Genomic DNA, 20,915 nt, shown 5'->3' on the forward strand with positions numbered 1-20,915 from the left:
CCATTGATAACCACTAAGTCCCCATTAGTAGATATTCATTCTCCCAGGCTGACCGTCATCCACTCCTTTGTCCAACTGGCATCCTCTCGCTTTGGGTTTTATCTCCAACTATCATTTATTCTTTACCCCCTCACCCCTCCCCTATCTTCTGCATAAAACCAACGTTTTCCTAACCACTGCCAGTTCTAAGGAAGGATCACAACCCAAAACGTTAACTCTGAGTTCTCTACAAAGATGGTGTCAGACTTGCTGAGCTTTTCCAGTAATTTCAGGTTTTGTTTGTGATTTCCACATCCGCAGTTCTTTTGGTTTTTATGAGGGTGAGGCATGTACCTGGCTGAGGTTACAAGTTGTGATCGTATAAAAGTTTTCAGCTCTCCATGTCCATATCCAGCAAGATCCTGTCAACATTGTTTTTGGTAAGCAGCAAATAATAATCATGCCACACAAGTGCCAGGCAGTGACCATCTCAAAAAAAAGAGAGAATTTAATTACTGTCATTTGACATTCAATGGCATAACTATTGTCAATGGCCTCACTTTGGAGCATACACGATGCTGAGGGTGTCATGGATAGCACGTTTAGTGAATTGATCAAACTACAGATTAGGATTGCTGAGGGAGAAAGGGAATGGGTGACCAAAAGGCAGAGAAAGAGCTGGAAGTCAGTGCAGGTGTGCCCTGCAGTCATCTCCTTCTTAAACAGGTATACCGTTTTGGATACTGTTGAGGGAGAAGGCAACAGTAGCCAGGTTCATGGCACCGTGGCTGGCTCTGCTGTACAGAAGGGTGGGAGAAAGAGTGGAAGAGCTATAGTCATAGGGGATTCAATTGTAAGAGGAGTAGGTAGGTGGTTTGTTGTTGAAAATGAGACTCCTGAAAGGTATGTTGCCCCCCAGGTGTACAAAAATGTGGTGCTGGAAAAACACAGCAGGCCAGGCAGTGTCCGAGGAGCAGGAGAATCGACGTTTCGGACATAAGCCCTTCTTCAGGGCATTCCTGAAGAAGGGCTTATGCCCAAAACATCGATTCTCCTGCTCCTCGGATGCTGCCTGGCCTGCTGTGTTTTTGCAGCACCACATTTTTCAACTCTGGTATCCAGCATTTGCAGTCCTCACTTTCTCCCAGGTGTACAAGTCAGGGATGTCTGAGATCGACTGCAGAACATTCTGAAGGGGGAGGATGAACAGCCAGTTGTCATGGTGCATATAAACACCAATGATATAGGTTTAAAAAAACGGGATGAGGTCCTACAAGCAGAATTTATGGAGTTAGGAGCCAAGTTAAAAAATAGAACCTCAGAGCTAGTAATCTCAGGATTGCTACCATTGCCATGTGCTAGTCAGAGTAGAAATGAAAGAATAGGCAGGATGAATGTGTGGCTTGAGCGATGATGCAGGAGGGAAAGGTTCAGATTTTTAGGACATTAGAACTGGTTTTGCGGGAGGTGGGACATTTACAAATTGGACGGTGTACACTTGGGCCAGACTGGAACCAATGTCCTTGGGGGTGCTTTTGCTAACGCTGTTGGGGAAGATTAAAATAATGTGGCAGAGGGATGGGAGCTAAATGAGAACGTTAGTGGACAGTAAGGAGGTAGTAACTAAAGCCTGTGAGGAACTAGATAATGAAGTCAACATGACTAAAGGGAAGGATGGTTAGGGAGCAGATGATGCACGCAAAGGGACTGTGGTCTGAGATGCATTTGTTTTAATGCGTGAAGTGTAGTCGGTAAGGCAGATGAATTTAGGACTTGGATTAGTACCTGGCAGTTTATTAATATGACTGAAACGTGGTTGAGGGAAGGACATGTTTGGCAACTAAATATCCCAGGATATTGATTCTTCAGGCCGGATAGAGAGAGAGGGAAAGGAGTAGAGGAGTTGTATTACAGGTCAGAGGGGATATCACAGTTGTGCTGAAGGAGGGCACTATGGAGGAATCGAGCAGTGAGGCAATATGGGCAGAGTTCAGGAAGGGTGTGTTAACAATGTTGGGGCTGTACTACAGGCCTCCCAACAGCAAGCATGGGATAGAGGTGCAAATATGTAAAGAGATTATGGAAAGATGTAGGAGCAATAGGGGGTGGTGATAGGAGATTTTAATTTTCCAAACATTGACTGGGGTTCAGTTAGTGTTAGAGGTCTAGATGGAGCAGAACTTGTAAGGAGCATCAGGAGGGTTTTCTAGAGCAGTATGTAGATGATCAACTTGGGAAGGGACCATACTGGATCTGGTGTTGGGGAATGAGCCCAGCCAGGTGGTTGAAGTTTCAGTGGGGATTACATTGAGACTGTGATCACAATTCCGTGAGTTTTAGAATACTCATGGACAAAGATGAGAGTGGTCCTCAAGGAACAGTGCTAAATTGGGGGAAGGCCAACTGTACCAAAATTTGGCAGGAGCTGGGGAATAGAGATTGGGAGCAGCTGTTTGAAGCCATTGGTATGTAGGATGATTTTAAAGAGACGTTGATTAGAGTGTAGGACAGACATTTTCCTGTGAAAATGAGGGATGGAAATGGAAAGATTAGGGAACCATGGATGACAGGTGAAATTGTGAGACAAGCTAAGAGGAAAAAGGAAGCATTCATAAGGTCTAGGCGACTGAAGACAGATGAAGCTTTGGAAGAATATTGGGAATGTAGGACCAATCTGAAATAAGGAATTAAGAGGGCTAAAAGGGCTCATGAGATATCTTTAGCAAACATAGTTAAGGAAAATCCTAAAGCCTTTTATTCATATATAAGGAACAAGTGTGTAACTAGAGAAAGGGTTGGTCCACGAAAGCACAAAAGAAGAAAGTTATGCGTGGGGTCCGAGAAAATGAGTGAGATTCTTAACGAGTACTTTGCATCGCTATTCACAGAGGAGAGGGACATGTTGGATGTTGAGGTTAGGGATAGATGTTTGATTGTTCCAGGCCAAGTCGGCATAAGGAGGGAATAAGTGTTGTGCATTCTAAAAGAGAGGAAATAGCTGGGGCCTCGAAGGATACCTTTGCAGCATCCTTGAACATGGGTGAGGCCCCGCACGACTGGAGAATTGCTAATGTTGTCCCCTTGTTTAAGAAGGGTAGCAGGATATTTCAGGTAATTATAGACCAGTGAGCCTGACATCAGTGGATGGGAAGCTGCTGCAGAAGATACTGAGGGTTAGATCTATTTATATTTGGAAGAAAATGGGCTTATCAATGATGGGTAACATGGTTTTGTGCAGGTAAGGTTATGTCTTACCATCTTAATAGAAATCTTTGAGGAGGTGACAAAGTTGATTGATGAAGGAAGGGCTGGAGATGTCATATAAATAGACTTCAGTAAAAACTTTGATAAGGTTCCCCATGGTAGGCTGATGGAGAAAGTGAAGTCTCACGGGGTCCAGGGTGTACTAGCTAGATGGATAAAGAACTGGCTGGGCAACAGGAGACAGTAGTAGTGGAAGGGAGTTTCTCAAAATGGAGACCTGTGACTAGTGGTGTTCCACGGGGATTCCTGCTGGGACCACTGTTGTTTGTGATATGCATAAATGATTTGAAGGAAAGTATGGGTCTTCTGATTAGCAAGTTTGCAGATGACATTAAGATTGTTGGAGTAGCAGATAGTGAAGGGGACTGTCAGAGAATGCAGCAGAATATAGATAAATAGAGAGTTGGGCAGAGAAATGGCAGATGGAGTTCAATTTGTGCAAATGTGAGGTGATGCTTTTTGGAAGATCCAATTCAAGAGTGAACGAAACAGTAAATGGAAAAGTCCTGAGGTAAATTGATGTGAGGAGTGATCTGGGGGCTGATTTGAGGTCTACAAAATCATGAGAGGTATAGACAGGGTGGATATCAAGAAGCTTTTTCCCACACTGGAGTCTCAATTACTATGGGTCACGAGTTCAAAGTGAGAGGAGAAAAGTGTAAGGGAGATATGCATGGAAAGTTCTTTACACAGAGGGTGATGGATGCCTGGAACGCATTGCCAGCAGAAGTTGTAGAGGTGGGCACAATAGCATCATTTAAGATCTATCTAGATAGATACATGAATGGGCAGGGGCAGAGGGATGCAGACTCTTAGAAAATAGGCAACAGGTTTAGATAAATGAGCTGGATTGGCGCAGGCTTGAAGAGCTGAAGGCCTGTTCCTGTGCTGTAATTTTCTTTGTACTTTATATTGCTGAAGTCCCCATGGTCAACATCCTGGGGGTTATCATTTATCATAAATGAAACCGGAGTGGATCTATAAATACAACTGTTACAAAATCAAGTCAGAAGCTGGAATTCTGAGGCAAGTAACTCACCTGATTTCCCAATTACAACACACAGGTCAGGATTGTGACAGGATTATGCTTGGATGAATGTTGCTCCCACACACCAGGAGCTGACACCATTAAGATTTGGCAGCTTGATCAGCAGTCCATCCAGTACCATCAGCATTCACTTCCTGCATCACTGACGTGCAATGGCAGCTGTGCATACATAATACAAGCTAAACTGCAGCTACTCACCAATGATCCTTCAACAGCACCTTCCAAAGCCTACAATATTTGCTAGTTAGTAGGTCAAAGGGGAAATGGGAGCACCACCACCTGCATGTTCTCATCCAGGCTACATATCATCTTGATTTAGAAATGTGTTGCTGATACTTCATTGTCATGCAATCAAGCTCCAGTAAAGGGAAATGGTAAAGTTGCCGTGGCACTACCCAGACCTGAGGACTGATCTCTCATTACAGAGAGACAGTTGCTGTGGTTTAATCCGAGTGTCACCATGGCTCGGGCGAGGTTGAGAAGAAGAGTCTTTCATGGCAACCTCAGCCAGTCCAGGAACTGAACCCATGCCATTGGCGTAAAAATATCTTGTTTCAATTAATTGTAAAGAACTTTGAGATCAAGGCTGGATTATTGAGTGGAGTTTTGGTCCCCTTTGTTGAAGAAGAATATATGTGTCATAGAGGGAGTCCAGCAAGGTTCACTAGTCTAAAAGGAATTTTAATCTCAATCTAAATCTTCAAGGAATGCAACCTAAAAATATGGAAATCGAACAGAATTGTGGATACTGAAGATCTGAAACAAAAATAGAAATTGCTGAAAAAACTCTGCAGGTTTAGCTGATTTCTCTGCACAGATGCTGCCAGAACTGTTGAGTTTCTCCAGCAATTTGTTTTTGCTAAAAATAGGGAAGTCTTATTAAAAGAATACAAGGCACTAGGTACACCACATCTGGAATAGTATGATTAGTTTTGGTTGTCTTAAAACAACAAAAGGATATACTGGCATTGGAAACAGTCCAGAGAATGTTCACTAGGTTGATGCTGGGTATGGAAGATTTTTCTATGAGGAGAGGTTGAGTAGGTTGGATACGACTGATTGAAACAAACAAGATCCTTGGAGGACTTGACAGGGCAGATACAGAGAGGTTGTTTCCTCTTGTGAGAGAGTTTGGGACCAGAGTGCATAATCTTTGATTAAGACCAAGATGAGGAAGAATTTCTGAGGGTAGCAAATCTCCTAAAGAAGGCTGCAGAGGCTGGATAGTTAAATATATTCAAAGCTGCTATAGACAGATTTTTCATTAGTAAGAGAATGTGATTGGGGGAAAAGCCAGGAAAGTGGGATTAAGATTATCAGTTCAACCATGATCACATTGAATGGTGGAACAGATTTGGTGGGCTGAATGGTACTTCTGCTCCTATACTTTCTGGTCTTATTAACTGACTTCTGAAAGACCTAGCAAGCCACTCAGCTCAATGGCAATTAGGGATGGGCTACAGGATATGGGTCTCGCTGGCTAGGTTAACATTTATTACCCATCCCTAATTGCCCAGAGGGCAGTTAAGAATCAACTGCATTATTATTAGTTAGAGTCTAGAGTCGCAAGTAGGCCAGACATATGTTAAAGATGTCAGATTTCCTTAATTTAAAGGATGTTAGTGACCAAGTTGGGTTTTAACGATAATTGAAAATGGTTACATGGTAACCATTAAAGCTTTCCATTCCAGATATTTATTGAATTGGAATTTCACCATCTGCCATAGCGGGATTTGAATCCATGTCCCCAGAACATTGGCCGAGGGTCCAGTGACATTGCCGCTATGCCACTGCCTCTACAAAGTAGTTCAAAGGAAAAGATATCAAAGTTGGGATACAGACATGCTAATAAGGTGTTGAAACAAAGAAAGGTGAGGGATAGGTACCTTGATAGCAATAAACTAACATAAAGGAGCTGGTGATTAGGACCCAGTTGCTGAGTGCTTAGGGTTCCCCACAGTCCAATTACAAGTGCAGTGTGCAGCTATTGATAGTTCCTTCCCCTACCATTCCCCCAATTATATCCACCTCAAAGGAAGCTGAAGGACATGAGACAGAAAAGTTGAGACAAGTGAGTATAAGAACTCACGCCATCAAGGACAGGTGAAAGAGCAGGTTTATTTTCCAATTTACCACTTGCAACAATGTAGGACATCAATTAACAATAAAAAAATTGTAATGCAGAGCTAAGCATTTTCAATACATCTATTTAGAGTCCACATTTGCTCTGGATGGTGAATCAAAAGTGCTGGAGAAACTCAGCAAGTCTGGTAACATCTGTCAAAAGAGGAACAGAGTTCATATTTCAAGCCCTTCACTAAAATAATGATGAAGGATCGCTGGACTCAAAAAGCATTTAAAATTGATACAGTCCATATCTTAAATGTTGTAATATCCAATTAAGCAGTTAGTCACTTTTGTGGATGTTAAGTGCAATAATTCAATGGTTCGGACATACATTAGTCGTGTAGACTTGCCAAACAAGGCACAAATATGCAACAGAAATCTGACCTTTGGTCACTCACTTCCTTCTTCAGTCCTTTAGCATGCCTGTCTAATCAGTTCTGACTCTTAAGTGAATCCCTTTCCTCTGTCTTTTTGTGTGCCTCTCGCACTATCAAGTTGATGCGCAAACCAGTCACAGACTGAGGTGTAGAGAAATGTCAGTTATCGATGGAACTATATTTCAGCATGACGTCATCGGCCGACAATGAGGAATAAGTAATAACTAATACCAAAATTTGTCTTCGAACCATGGGTATGAAGGAGAACTAAGAAATTGAAACCCAAATGACTGCTGCACACACAAAACATAATTTGCCAAATTTATTTCATATTAAATTCTTACAACTTCAAGATTAATAATGCACTAATCTAGGTTATGATGGCATGCACTTATTTTCAAAACTGATTTTTATTTTGAAAATTAGCTTATTTATGTGTACTTTTTAGCATTTTACAGTCCATGTAGGTTACGTATATTTTCTAAAATTTAAATGTTTAACAAAAGTGTTGTACAATTTTTTTTGAACTGGCAATAACTTAGACTAATTCTGTTTTAAGACTGTCAAGTGGTTTTACACTGGTTATTTGAATTTTATTAAATATTGTTTGTTGTTGCAGGAGCACAGCAGCACCTTCTGTTAGCTACTATATTTGCTTTAAACATCCGTTATCAGCCTGCTGACCTATCCGTGGTCATTAACAGCGGTCTTCTCGAAGCTCTTTCAAAGCTGACAAACTCCTGTCTCCTGGTAAACCAACGTTGGCTGATGGCTTCAGTGTCTGGCCATCCCCATTTAAATGTTGCACTAAAGTTGGCAGGTGCTCGACTTCTGCAGATTTTAGCTATCACTGCTAGGTAAGCAATCCATAAAGGAAGCTGTAACTTAGAGTGACATTTAATGAAGTAATATGTCAATCTTGGTAAGTACACTAACATCAAAATCTATTTGCAATTGGATTGTAGCAATTTCTGTTACGTGGATTTATATTTTGTTTTTCCTTGTAACATCAACAGCATTCCAACAAATAATCATCCATTTTAATGTGTAACTTACATTTTTCTGGACCTGGGTGGTTTAGTTACATTGGTGCACTGAAGCATGTTGAACCCTGATTTATGCATTTTGTCACCCTCCCAATGGATGCTTATAATTGTCAATGTAATATAGTTCTTAATTTTTCTATGGAATTGGTCACAATCTTCATTTTTTTCTTTTAACTGTCTATTTGACCATTTGGCGCCAATGGTAAAATTGACATAATTTCCTTATCTTTCATAAACTAGATATATTAAATGATAAGCTTTGGTATTTTGATTTGAACTTGGTATTCCTTCTTACATTGATCTCCTATTGCTTTTTGGTTTTCTTTATAGTTCCTATGCACAAACCTTGTGCCCTGAAGTAGTTCAAGCCCCAATGGATGTATTGTGTTGCCAGTTGCAAAGTTTTTTGCATGCAATGTGTAGAAATTCAGAATGTGAATTAGCTGAAGAGGAATGTACAGAACAACGTAGTTGTGGATCCAGCATCAGATCCAGAAGTAAAGGTGGGAATAGAAAGTTAATGTATAAAATATGTTCACTTATAGAATTTTGTTATTAAAGTATTTTCGATCTCACTATTTTAAGAGTGGAGACCTCTCGAGCTATTTGATTTTGCTGCCAGACAAAGCATATTACATGATAATTAATTGATAACGCTTTTCAAGTGATGGTTTAGCATTTTTTAGTGCTCTTTCAAGGCATTTTTAAAACTAAAACCCTCTTGAGAGGCATTGCAGACACAACCGAATGGAACAAACATGCTCAAATGGTGTTAGGTGAGGGATATCTTCACAAAATGTCTGCCTGATAGTGCTGGCAGCATTGTGTTGGATTTCCCTGCATACTGTTAGTGGGGTTGTGAAACTTTTATTTTTCAGTGTCTACCAGCCCCTAACAATTATTATAAAGAAGCTATATGCTATGATTTGGTTAGTAGTGGCTTAAATTTATGCACTGCTGTGCCTTCAGTATTGGCGAGAGATTTTATCTCTGCCTTAAAAACATTAGACAAAACAAGGATTGCTTTTTCTAAAGAAAAATAAGATGGTGTTTCTAGTACAAAATAAAGATGGTGCTCCACTAGTTTTGATAACATGCATGTTCATGTATTGATATATTTTATATACCACTTTTCAGTCAGGAGCATTTTGTTTTACACATACATGTTTCAGTACTCAAGCTTTCTGTCATTAGTCTTTCTCGAATATAATGCCTGACTGAAAAGCAGAGCTTAATTGAGTGGTAAAACAGGAATGTAGATGATAAAACACTAGGGTTTTGCTTATTTGAGAGATCAATTGAAGAGGCCAATTCATTCCAGACTCCCAGCAGGAGGAAGCCGAATTGAAAACATAAAATTCAACTGTGCTGAAACACTGCAAGACTGAGGCTGCCGATCATTGGATGGAAGAAAGCAAATTACTGATGTATAATAAAGCAAGGAGACCCGAGAGGCAGGAGGTGGATTATTATTGTCTATTCTGCAATAGCTGAGCAATTCTGTTAATTAATTATTTTTAATAAAGCTAAATTTGTAATAAAGCTTTAGTGGCTTCTTCTAAATTCTTTGAATATAAGTCATAATTTGGAGATGCCGGTGTTGGACTGGGGTGTACAAAATTAAAAATCACACAACAGGTTATAGTCCAACAGGTTTAATTGGAAGCACACTAAACTTTCGGAGCGACGCTGTATCACCTGATGAAGGAGCGTCGCTCCGAAGGCTAGTGTGCTTCCAATTAAACTTGTTGGCCTGTAACCTGGTGTTGTGTGATTTTTAACTTTGAATATAAGTAGTTGCCTGATTAAAATTGATCAGGAATGGAAGTTTGAAATGGGAATGTGTTCTGCTCCACATCTCTTTTTGGAAATACCTGAGTGAAATTCTGATATTTTTTTTTTAGAAGCTGCTGCTGAGAAATGATTTAAATTTGACTATTAAGTATATTTGAAAAAAATCTTTGCTTTCACGAAATTTATGCAGACCTTAAAGTTGAATCCCTCAATTTTATCTTGAGGATTTAAGGCACAATGCAAGGTTAACAAGTTATATTATTGTTATACCTTCAACAGGAAATTATAAACCATTAAGTTTAAAATAATGCCCTAAAACAACTTCTTCCTCGAAGCAGTATGCAACAGAAGGAGGTCAGTTGGCTAATTTATTCCATGCTGGCTCTCTGTGGATTCCAGTTCCGACAGTGTTTCCTGTAAGCTTATTTACCTAAATTCTCTTCCAATTTTCTTTTGAAATCATTGTCTCTACTTCCAGCATCCTTGAAGGATGAGTGTTCCAGGTGAAGACAGTCATGTAACCCTTATTTCTTGGTCCAAACCTTAAGTTTGTGTCCCCTAGTTCTAGTTAAGTCAACTAGTGGGAATGCCTTTCCTTTGTATACCTTAAACATGTCATAATTTCATACACCTCTCAACTCTCAACGTCCTCTCAAGCTCATTTCCTCCAAGGAGGAAATCTCAAGCTTCTCCAACCAAATTTTGTGACTAAAATGTCTCCTTTCTGGAACCAGTCTGATCAATCTTATTCTCTGCCCTCTTAAGGATCCTCATGTCATTTTAAAAGTTCTTTTTAATCTATTCTTTCATAGGTTATGGGTGTTACTGACTAGGCAAGTATATATTGCACAATCTTGCTAGACTATTTCTATAGGCAGATGGAAATGTGTTGCTGGAAAAGCGCAGCAGGTCAGGCAGCATCTAGGGAACAGGTGAATCGACGTTTCGGGCATTAGCCCTTCTTCAGGAATGAGGAAAGTTGGTCCAACTTTCCTCATTCCTGAAGAAGGGCTAATGCCCGAAACGTCGATTCTCCTGTTCCCTAGATGCTGCCTGACCTGCTGCGCTTTTCCAGCAACACATTTCCATCTCTGATCTCCAGCATCTGCAGACCTCACTTTCTCCTCAAATATTTCTATAGGCAGTTAAGAGTACCTCCCATTGCTAAGGGTCTGGAGTTGCATATGAGTAAGGATGCAAACTTTCTTCCCTGAAAGATATTAGTGAATCACTTGGGTCTTTAAGACAATCAGTGATAGCGTCATGGTCAAAATCTCGCCTATTTTTATAGTCTAGTTTTATCAGTTGAATTCTAATATGAGCTGCTGTTATGAAATTCACACCCATGTTTGCCTCTCTTCAGTGACATTACCACTCTGCCGCCATTTCCCCTAAAGTGTAGTGATTATAAGTGGATGCAGCACTATAGTTATTGTATAACCAGATGTCTATTACATTTCTGCATAATTTTATACATTTGTATTCAATACCTCTATTTGTAAAGCTGCAGATTCCACACACTTTGCTAGCCAGTCTCTGTATGACATGAAAATGTGTTGCTGGAAAAGCGCAGCAGGTCAGGCAGCATCCAAGGAACAGGCGAATCGACGGTTCGGGCATAAGCCCTTCCTCAGGATTTTGCACTAGTGTTCAGTTTGACACATTTTGCTTTTTCTACTGATCTTGGTGGAATACTCTAAAAAGAAAGAACATTGTTTATTCAAGAGAGATGAATATTGTTTAACAAGGGGAGGAATCATGACAGTGAGAAGTCCTTGAAAACCCAATAACGTTTCCATAAATCATATTATTATGGATCACAGCAATCCCCAAAATGTATAGTTGTAAGTTCAGATAATGCTTCTATGATCTTATTCAGTTTGTTATGTCTTGAAAAAAAATTCAGAAGTAGCACCTGGAGGACATAGCAGAACCAAAAATAATTTAAAATGTGAAGTTTTAAAATTAAGACCTTTTTCATCATTATTATGGAAAAAGTGTGATCTTTTGTGTGTTTTTAATAATACTCCATCCGCCAAGCTTTTTGCCCATTCACAGGACCTATCTGTTATCCCCTTGCAGATTCTTTATGTACTCATAACCACATGCCCTCCAATGATTTGTGTGTCATGTGCAAACATGACTGCAGTCTGCCCCTTCCTCCAAGTTATTAATATAGTTAACAATTGAAGCCCTTGGACTGATTGTGTGGCACTTCACTAGTTATGACTTTCTGACCTGAGAAAGAGCCATTAATTACAATTTTATCTTCTGTGTTAACCAATCCTGAATCCGTGCTAATATTTCACTCCCAATTATTTGAGCTCCTACCTTGTGCAATAAAGTTTTACATGACACCTCAGTGAATGCCTCTGGAAATCCAAATACATTGCACCTCTGGTTCCCTTTATCATCTCTGCTTGCTATGTTTTCAAAGAGCTGTAACAGTTTTGTAGCTATTTCCTTTTCACAAAACCATATTGACTGTGTTTGATTTTCTATACGTCTTGCTATTTCTTCCTTAATAACAGGCTCTAGAATTTTCCCAACAATTATATTAGATTAACTGTCCTTTTGAGTTCCTGTTTTTTTTCCTGTCCCTCCCTTCTTGAACAGGAGTGTCATACTGGGGAGTTTCCAATTCATTGGAATCCTCCTGGAATCCAGACAGTTCCAGAATATTTTGGAAAATATCTACACTATCTCTGCAGCCGCTTCCCTTAAAACCGTTAGATGTAAGCCATCAGATCGTTGTGACTCATCTACCTTTAGTCCCATTAGTTTGCCAAATATTTTGTCCCTCATGATAAAAATGTTACCAGATCTTTCTTATCTAATACGTTTGGGGTGTTTGCACTGTCCTGTACTGGGAAAACCATTACAAAATATTGGTTTAATTTATCTGTCATTTCCCTGTTATCAATTCTCCAGTCACATCCTCCAAGGGTCCAATATTTCCTTTACTGACTGTCTTTTTATATACCTGTGGAAGCTCTTGCTGCTTGTATTTATATTTTTTACAATTTACTATCATAATCAATTTTCTTTCTTTTTATTAGCTTTTTAATAATCTGAGTTCTTTGGTTTAAGACTAGTTTTTGATACTTTGTATGCCTTTGTTTTTTGATTGGATACTCCCCTTGACTATTTTTGTTAAAATAGTGATTCATCCTTCTCACAGAGTCCATATTTTTGACAGGAATACATTTTTGCTGAACATTATGAAATACCTGCTCAAATGTCTACCAGTACTTAACTACTGACCGGACAGCCCCCAATTGTGAGAAACAATGCTCACACACTTCAATAATTTCAGTCCAAGACAAGATCTGAATCAGTAGTGTCATTTATTTTACACTTGCAAGTGGGTGTGATGTCCACAAGGCAGGGACAAAACACAGAGTTCAACAAATACTCGATATTTATATAATTTGGTTCCTACATATTTTTTTTCTTATTTCATTGTTTTCCCCCCTGTTTACATCCTCTACTTCCCTAAGACTGGTCCCACCACTCCTGCTTATCTCTAGCCGTATCCGGCCTTGTCTGTGACAAAATGCTTATTTCTGGCCTCACAAGGCCGTTTGACCTCATCCCACTGCAGGTCATTGTTAGGCATATTCTTTCTTCATCAGTATCTACTCTTTCCATCTGGGCTTCTCCCGAAGCCACTCTGATCTCTCTGACCTCTTTAATTAGGGTTTGTTCCTGTGTCTCTGTAAAAGTGGGAAACAGATGTTCATACCTACTAGGCGTATCTGGCCTAACTTCATCCCCTCACAACATCTTATTTATTTGCTCATAATATCCGTCGTTGTTTTGCAATCACGTTTCATGCTGGCATACAATTTTAGCAAATACAAAAACAATTATATATTTCCTCCACATAGTTTCCATTCTTGTTGACTCAGCTCCCGGCCGAAACAACCACACACTGATGTGAGTTCATTTACTCTGTATCAGAAATTATAATTGCAGAACTGCAGAAGTAACATTAATTTACCTATATCCCACATGACCTTCCCCTTTAATTTACGGTATACTTTTTTGATTTGTATCTGGCAAACTATTTATTTCCATTAGACCATTCCAAGCCTGGAGTGTAGGACTACTAATAAGCTGTTCGCTTCACTTTCAAAGAGCTGTTTTGGCCTCATGATTTTAAGGTTGAGGGTTTTTTTCTGGCTGCTTGGTTTTGAAGCATTAGACAACTTTACATGCATGATATTTTATGAAATATGAAGGTAAGATTGCCCAATGCATGAAATAATCATTACTGGGCTTAAACCAGGTTTTTGCTCTGAAAGGGAAGGAATGTGATGTACATGTAAAAGAGAGATAGGGGCATAGTTTTAACATGACAGGACTAGCTGATCCTGTAGCCCAAGCTGATGTTCTGTGGTTTGAAACTTACTATAGCAGACAATGAAATTTGAATTAAATCAAACCTATAATAGCTGCCTTTTGTAGTAAAAGCCCATTTGATTCTCTAATTTATTTTAAGGAAGGAAATCTGCTTTCCTTACTTGGCCTCAACTACATATGTCTTCAGACCCATATCAAAGTGGTTGACTTTTAACTGAAGTGCAATGGCCTAGCAAGCCACTCCGTTCCAAAGCAATTAGAGTTGGGCAGTGAGTGCTGGCCAAGCTATAGATGCGGAGAAAGTGAGGTCTGCAGATGCTGGAGATCAGAGCTGAAAATGTGTTGCTGGAAAAGCGCAGTAGGTCAGACAGCATCTAGGGAACAGGAGAATCGACGTTTCGGGCACGAAGAAGGGCTTATGCCCGAAACGTCGATTCTCCTGTTCCCTGGATGCTGCCTGACCTACTCCGCTTTTCCAGCAACACATTTTCAGCAAGCTATAGATGCCCACATCCACGATAGAATAAAGAAAACTATATGCATATATTCACATTTTATTAAAGAGTATGAATACTGACCATTTGTTTTCCTCAATTATATATATCAGAACACCTATTGTAATCAGAGTTTCTGGTGTGTAATGTCTTTTTTTCTTGTCATTTTTTCTCCTGTTACTGTGCAAGTAAAACTATGAAAAGTAGAGCTACTGACTTTTCCTGAGCGCTGTATATGCAGGGCAAATTCAAAAGTATATTCATTTGAATTGCTTCTCTCTTAATTGATGTCATTAGATTGTTTGTTGCATGGCTATGGAAGTCCCATCCTGCTATCACTAGCAGTTGTGGGTGTTAGCTGACGCAGTCTTTCACAACCAATTGATCTTATTGTGCTTTATAGCTTGCAAAGAGAATTTATTATCAAGTAGTTGCTGTTGTAGTGTAGGATTAAAATCTCTAAAACAGATGTGATAATCATCAGTTAATTGTTTTTTTTTGGAATGTTGACTCTGGGATAAGAATTGATGTAGGGCACTTGGTATAACTCCCTTGCTCAGCTATGATCCTGTCACATGTCTGAGCAAGCTTGAGGTGCCAAACAGTCTACTCGTGTCCCTATTTCTTATCATCTTTGAAATAATATAATGGTATATTTTACATCTACCCAAGCATAGAGTCCTGTTTATCATTTCAAATTAGAACAGCTAATTGGCTTTTTTGGACTTCTCCCATATGCAAACCTTTTGATGTGACTAATTGAATGTTATTTTAAACTATTATTGGATTCTCTGTGCTAATTAACACTTCTGCAATAAGGTCAATTAGCTGAAGTGGATTGGGAAACTAGATTAAATGGTATGATGGTAGACCAGCAATGGCAAATAATTGAATGTTATTTCGCAATCTGCAACAAATCTAAAGCCCCATGAGATGCAAATGTTGGCTTAAAGGGAAAGGCTTATAACGTTTCCAAAAAGCATAGTAAACCCACGGTTGGGGAGACTCTGGAATTCCACAAAGGATGGTCAAGAATTTGATTTGAATACGTTTTTTAAAAAAGTGAGCTAGCAAGAGACATGCAAACAGATTGTAAAAGCATTTTAGTATTCTGACAAGGAAGAAATTAGCAAAATTAAATATGGTTTATTTGAAGGCAAATACTAAATTTGTAACCGGAAATGTAGAAGCCTGAAACAAATATAGGGCAACACCGATTTACATATAAGGGTGTAATTTTAAAGGTCCATCATATGAACGTTGCCTATACTCAAGAATGGCTATTTTATATTGTCCCCTATTGTGTTCCAATTTGTAAACTAAGTCTAGAACTGAAACAGTTTGCAACTTAGGGACTGTCTGTACTATTCCTCCTCTTTGTTAAAGGAGGAATCAAAAATTTGTGCAGACTTGGTGGGGAAGGATAGGTTCAATGAAAATGAGGAACTTAAATTAGTAGTCATAAGGAAATGGTCCTATAAAAGGTAATTGGATTAGAAGTTGCCAAACCACTTGCTCTGAAGGTTGCATCCTATGTTTTTAAAAGTTATAGAGAGAGTATATGCAATGATTTTGGTCTTCCAGAATTCCCTATATTTGGTAAGCAGTGGAAAGAAAAAAAAAGGGTCTGCAGGGCATTGGGGAAAGGACAGGGAAATGTATTGCTCTTGCATAGAGTTGATATGGGTTCAACAGATCTCTTTTTGTGGTGTAACTGTTCTTTGGTTTTACTTTGCCCAAATACCTTAAAGGACAATATATCTATCTTGCAGTTATGTCTACTTTTACCTTTTTCAGTGCTATTAATCTGGTTTCTAAAAATGATCTGTTAACAGACACTTCATGCAAACCGGTTCTGTTCTAGTAACACTATGAATGCCGCACACTGATTTAAAGGTGCTAGTTTATTTGTAGTATCAGAGTGGCAGACTACCGTTATGCTACATCAAGTGAAATATGGCATATCAGCATCAAAGGAATCTTCAAGCTGTTTATAATTTCCTTACTTGAATTTTAAAATGAAATAAAGCACCTGTTTAATTAAATTCACTTATAAGGTAATGTTTTATTTTGACTGAGTAGTTATAATTTGTTTAAAGATGCATACTGTATTATGACCACATTGATAAATCATCTAAGAATATGTCCCTTTAAAAGAAATTTGCAGTCAAGCAATCTTGTTCATTCCCAAATTTTCTAAATACAACTTTTTTATGGATTGTGCCTCAGCAAGTTTTCTTCCCATTGTGAACAGAAAAGTTTATTTAGATGACTGCTCTCCATCTACATCATTAACATATATTTCGTCTTTTCATGTGCTGATGGTGTCATTGAGAATTTTTATTCAGAACTTCATGGATTCAAGCTTCAATCTTGGACTCAGTGATGTGTTAGGCACTGACTACAGCTAAGTGTTGATAGAGTGCTGCATTATCGGATATGCGCTCTGATCTTACCTCCTGGGTAAAATTGATGAATTGGGAAGAGGAGATGCAAAATGAGACAGCTCTTAAGTCCACATGTAGTATGGCCGGATACATGGAGAAGTTTTAGCTCACTTTCCTAAATTCCTTTCGCCCCAACCCAGCAAGAAAGTTCTTGCAGGTGTCCAAGAACCCGTGAACCTTATGCACCTAGTACTATTTCAATAATTTCAGCAAATAAACCACCTTGTCTTCCACAAAGCTAAAAAGGATAAAGAAGCCATTTCTGGATTTGCATCACTACTTAACTCTTTAAGATCTAAAGTTGGCTCAGACTGTCTGATTAAACAAGTAGAGTTGATTATTCCAGCTCTTAGTTCTTATTTTATTATGTAATTAAGTATGATATTTGATGTTCACTTCAAGGTGCTTTGGCAAACAGATCAAGGGAAAAGCAGAGTGGCTTTTATCCAGAAAAGAATCTGTATTAGTTAAATATATTTCTCAGTGTTCTATGGCAGTGTAATCTGCCATAGAATCATAGAGGACACTATCTCTTTTGGGCCAATGCTGACACTTAAAGAATCACCTCCCTGTTCAGGTTGTTTTACTTGGATCTCTGCATGTGAGATTCCGGGAAAGAAAAATACACTGAAGGAATGGAGCCCAATATATAGAGTTGGAGGCTTTCAACTAAGTCATGTGGTGAAAATTATACATAAGCAAACATAGCTACTGTGCAAATATTATACCTTTCATTGACATATTAATTTTATACGGTTTTAATGTGTGATGGTCAATAATATATGAATAAACAGGTTGCTTAGTTTTAAAACAAAACAGAAACTGCTCAAGGAACTAAGCAGATGTACCAGCTTCTGTGGAGAGAAAACAGAGTTAACCTTTTGAAACTAGTAACCCTGGTTTCAAGGAAGGGTCACTGGACATGAAACGTTAACTGCTTTTTCTCCACAGTTGCTGAAAGACCTGCTGAGTTTCTCCAGCAATTTCTGTTTCTGTTTCAGATTTTCAGCAGCTGCAATTCTTAGCTTTGCTTTGTTTGTTTTGATTTTTTTTCTATGCATGGTCTTTCTTTTTCATTTATTGTTCACAATATTGACACTCATGTGGCGCAGCTGTTGACTGAGGCTTAAACCACTAATTTCTGATCAAAGAACTAGGTGCATGGTCCCCAACAAAAAAACTTGTGTACCAATACAGTGGAAATAAGTTAAATGACTACTTTCATAATTATTCAAAGTTTAACAAACATGCTGAATCTATGGGATATTGGAATTCACAAAATGAAATTAGATCCACACCCAGAGTATGTAATCTTATCTGAATAAATTAAAATTTTATGCTGTGTGAGTCTGTTCAAAAATGTCAAAGTAAATGCAAACTAAATAATTATAGGAAATTGTGCATGAGAAAGTAATATGAGTGAAGTTTTGAAATCTTGGTCAACTCCTAAGACTTGTGTAATAACTCCACGAAATCCTGTCCCCAAGTCACCCGTTTTATGCGTGCATGGTATATGCACTGACCCACCTGGCTCAGAACCAGCTTCTTGAGTGAGCCGAATCCATGTCATTCCTGTTTTTTTTTCTTCTTTTCTTCTTTTTTTTTTCTAAACAGTGAAGGGGAGGGTAGGGACTAAATCAAAATAGAGTTGGAACACTCCTGTTTATTTTTTTTTCCTCTTTATTTTTTTTCCTTTTTTTCTTTTTCTTTTCTTTTTTAACCCCCACACTACCACCTAAGTGCGGTAGTGCTTATTTTTGCCTCAGCACCATGGTGCATGTGTGCAGGTGTGAGACACCGTGAAAGACACAAAGTGCACGAATTTTTATTCAAATTCCACCACCAGGAAGATAGGAAAACACCCGGGTGGCCAGTGACAAACACTGCTCTTCACCTCAAAGGGCAGTGCTGTGTGATCAAAACAGTGAGGGGGAGGGTAGGGACTAAATTAAAATAGAGTTGGAGGGAGAAATGATGCACTCCACTCCCTGCGGCGCCCACCTCTCCCTGAACAACTCCAGGGTGTTGGTCGACACCGTGTGCTCCTTCTCCAAGGATACCCGGGCTCTAACATAACCGCGGAAGAGGGGCAGGCAGTCGGCCCTAACTACCCCCTCCACGGCCCGCTGCCTGGACCTGTTGATGGCCAGTTTGGCCAGGCCCAGGAGCAGACCCACGAGGAGGTCTTCAGACCTGCCCTCCTTCCTCCGTACCGGGTGCCCAAAGATCAGGAGCGTGGGACTGAAGTGCAACCAAAAGCAGAGGAGGAGGTTTTTCAGGAAATCAAAAAGGGAGTGCAAACGCCCACACCCAATATACACATGGTCCACGGACTCCACAGCGCCACAGGACAAGCAGTTGGGCTGGGAGTCCGTGAACCACCGCAACCTGCGGTTGCAGGGGACTGCTGCATGCAACACCCTCCACACCAGATCCCCGAGAGAAAGGGGGAGGACTCCCGCGTAGAGAGCCCTCCACTGGGGATCCTCACCGCCCGGTGGCAAATGGGCACGCCAAGGCGTGTCCATGACATTCCTGTTTTTTTTTCTTTTTCTTTTTTTTTTCTTTTTTTTCCCCCACACTACCACCTAAGTGCGGTAGTGCTTATTTTTTTCCCCCAGCACCCATGGTGTGTGTGTGCAGGTGTGAGACAAAGTGTAAGACACAAAGTGCATGAATCTTTATTCAAATTCCACCACCAGGAAGATAGGAAAACACCCGGGTGGCCAGTGACAAACACTGCCCTTCACCTCAAAGGGCAGTGCTGTGTGATCAAAACAGTGAGGGGGAGGGTAGGGACTAAATCAAAATAGAGTTGGAGGGAGAGACATTCCTGTTTTTTTTTGTCTTTTTTTTTCTTTTTAAATTTAACCCCCACACTACCACCTAAGTGCGGTAGTGCTTATTTTATCCCCAGCATCCATGGTGTGTGCGCGCAGGTGTGAGACACAGTGAAAGACACATAGTGCACGAATCTTTATTCAGTTTCCACCACCAGGAAGATAGGAAAACACCCAAGTGGCCAGTGACAAACACTGCCCTTCACATCAAAGGGCAGTGCTGTGTGATCAAAAAATGAGGGGGAGGGTAGGGACTAAATCAAAATAGAGTTGGAGGGAGAGACATTCCTGTTATATGTCAGCTAGGACTCCCTGATTGGACCAATCAGTGAACTAATATTCTGTGATATCCAACTGGCTGACCTAGTTCCAATCACCACAGCGGAAGTGGTTAAGAGCTATTGTGTCAGTTTTGCAAGTGTTACAAAAGGTTTTGTCCATATTTATTAATCAAAATAGTGATCTGTATATGCTTCATAAAATCATTTTTTTATTCTTCATGTGCAGGTAGTTCTTCTGTAAAGCAATGGTTGCGTTCTTATGTAGAACTCCACATGTAGAAAAATCATGCTTTAGGAGCTGTGCCTAAGTGTTGGCAATGTAAGTGTGTTACAGCCGATGCACTTTAAAAATCTGTGCTTTAGAAACAATGTCCCCAATTCTTCAATCGCATTAGAGTTAATTTGCGTTAACGAAAAGCACGTTATATAGAATGACCTGTATGGGATGTGGGCTTCGCTGTCTGGACCAGCATTTATTGCTCATTCCTAATTGCCTTTCAGAAGGTGTGTGGAAACTGCTTTCCTCAACTACCGCAGTCCAAAGTGTGAAGTTAAATGCTGTTAGGGAAATGGTTCTAGGATTTGGAATACTGACAGAAAAGAAAAGGTGACATATTTCCAAGCCAGATGGTGAGCGACTTGAAGGGGACCTTGCAGATGATTTGTGTTCTTGTGTATCTGCTGCCCTTCTAGTGGTAGTGGTCTTGCGTTTGGGACATGCGATCTAGGGAGCCTCGCTAATTTCTGCTTGCATTTTGAAGATTGTCCATACTGCTGCTAATGTACATCAGTGGTGGAAGAAGTGAATTTTTGTACATGCGGTGCCAATTAAGCAGGCTGCTTTGGTGTCAAG

The 20,915-nt window shown here is 39.7% G+C and overlaps 1 protein-coding gene across 3 annotated transcripts in view; it reads left to right on the top strand.

Annotated features, from left to right (window-relative positions):
* Positions 1 to 20,915, top strand: part of LOC122548398 (putative E3 ubiquitin-protein ligase HERC1) — a 377,691-nt gene that overhangs the window by 151,320 nt on the left and 205,456 nt on the right. For all 3 annotated transcript variants that reach the window (XM_043686981.2, XM_043687001.2, XM_043686991.2), the window contains exons 29-30: positions 7,415 to 7,652; positions 8,172 to 8,344. In XM_043686981.2, coding sequence (XP_043542916.2) covers positions 7,415 to 7,652; positions 8,172 to 8,344 — 411 coding nt within the window. The remainder of the gene's footprint in view (positions 1 to 7,414; positions 7,653 to 8,171; positions 8,345 to 20,915) is intronic.

The sequence above is a fragment of the Chiloscyllium plagiosum genome, unplaced genomic scaffold (assembly GCF_037043375.1).
Source record: "Chiloscyllium plagiosum isolate Xiang-an unplaced genomic scaffold, Cpla_swu_hap1 HiC_scaffold_1, whole genome shotgun sequence".
Taxonomy (NCBI): Eukaryota; Metazoa; Chordata; class Chondrichthyes; order Orectolobiformes; family Hemiscylliidae; genus Chiloscyllium; species Chiloscyllium plagiosum.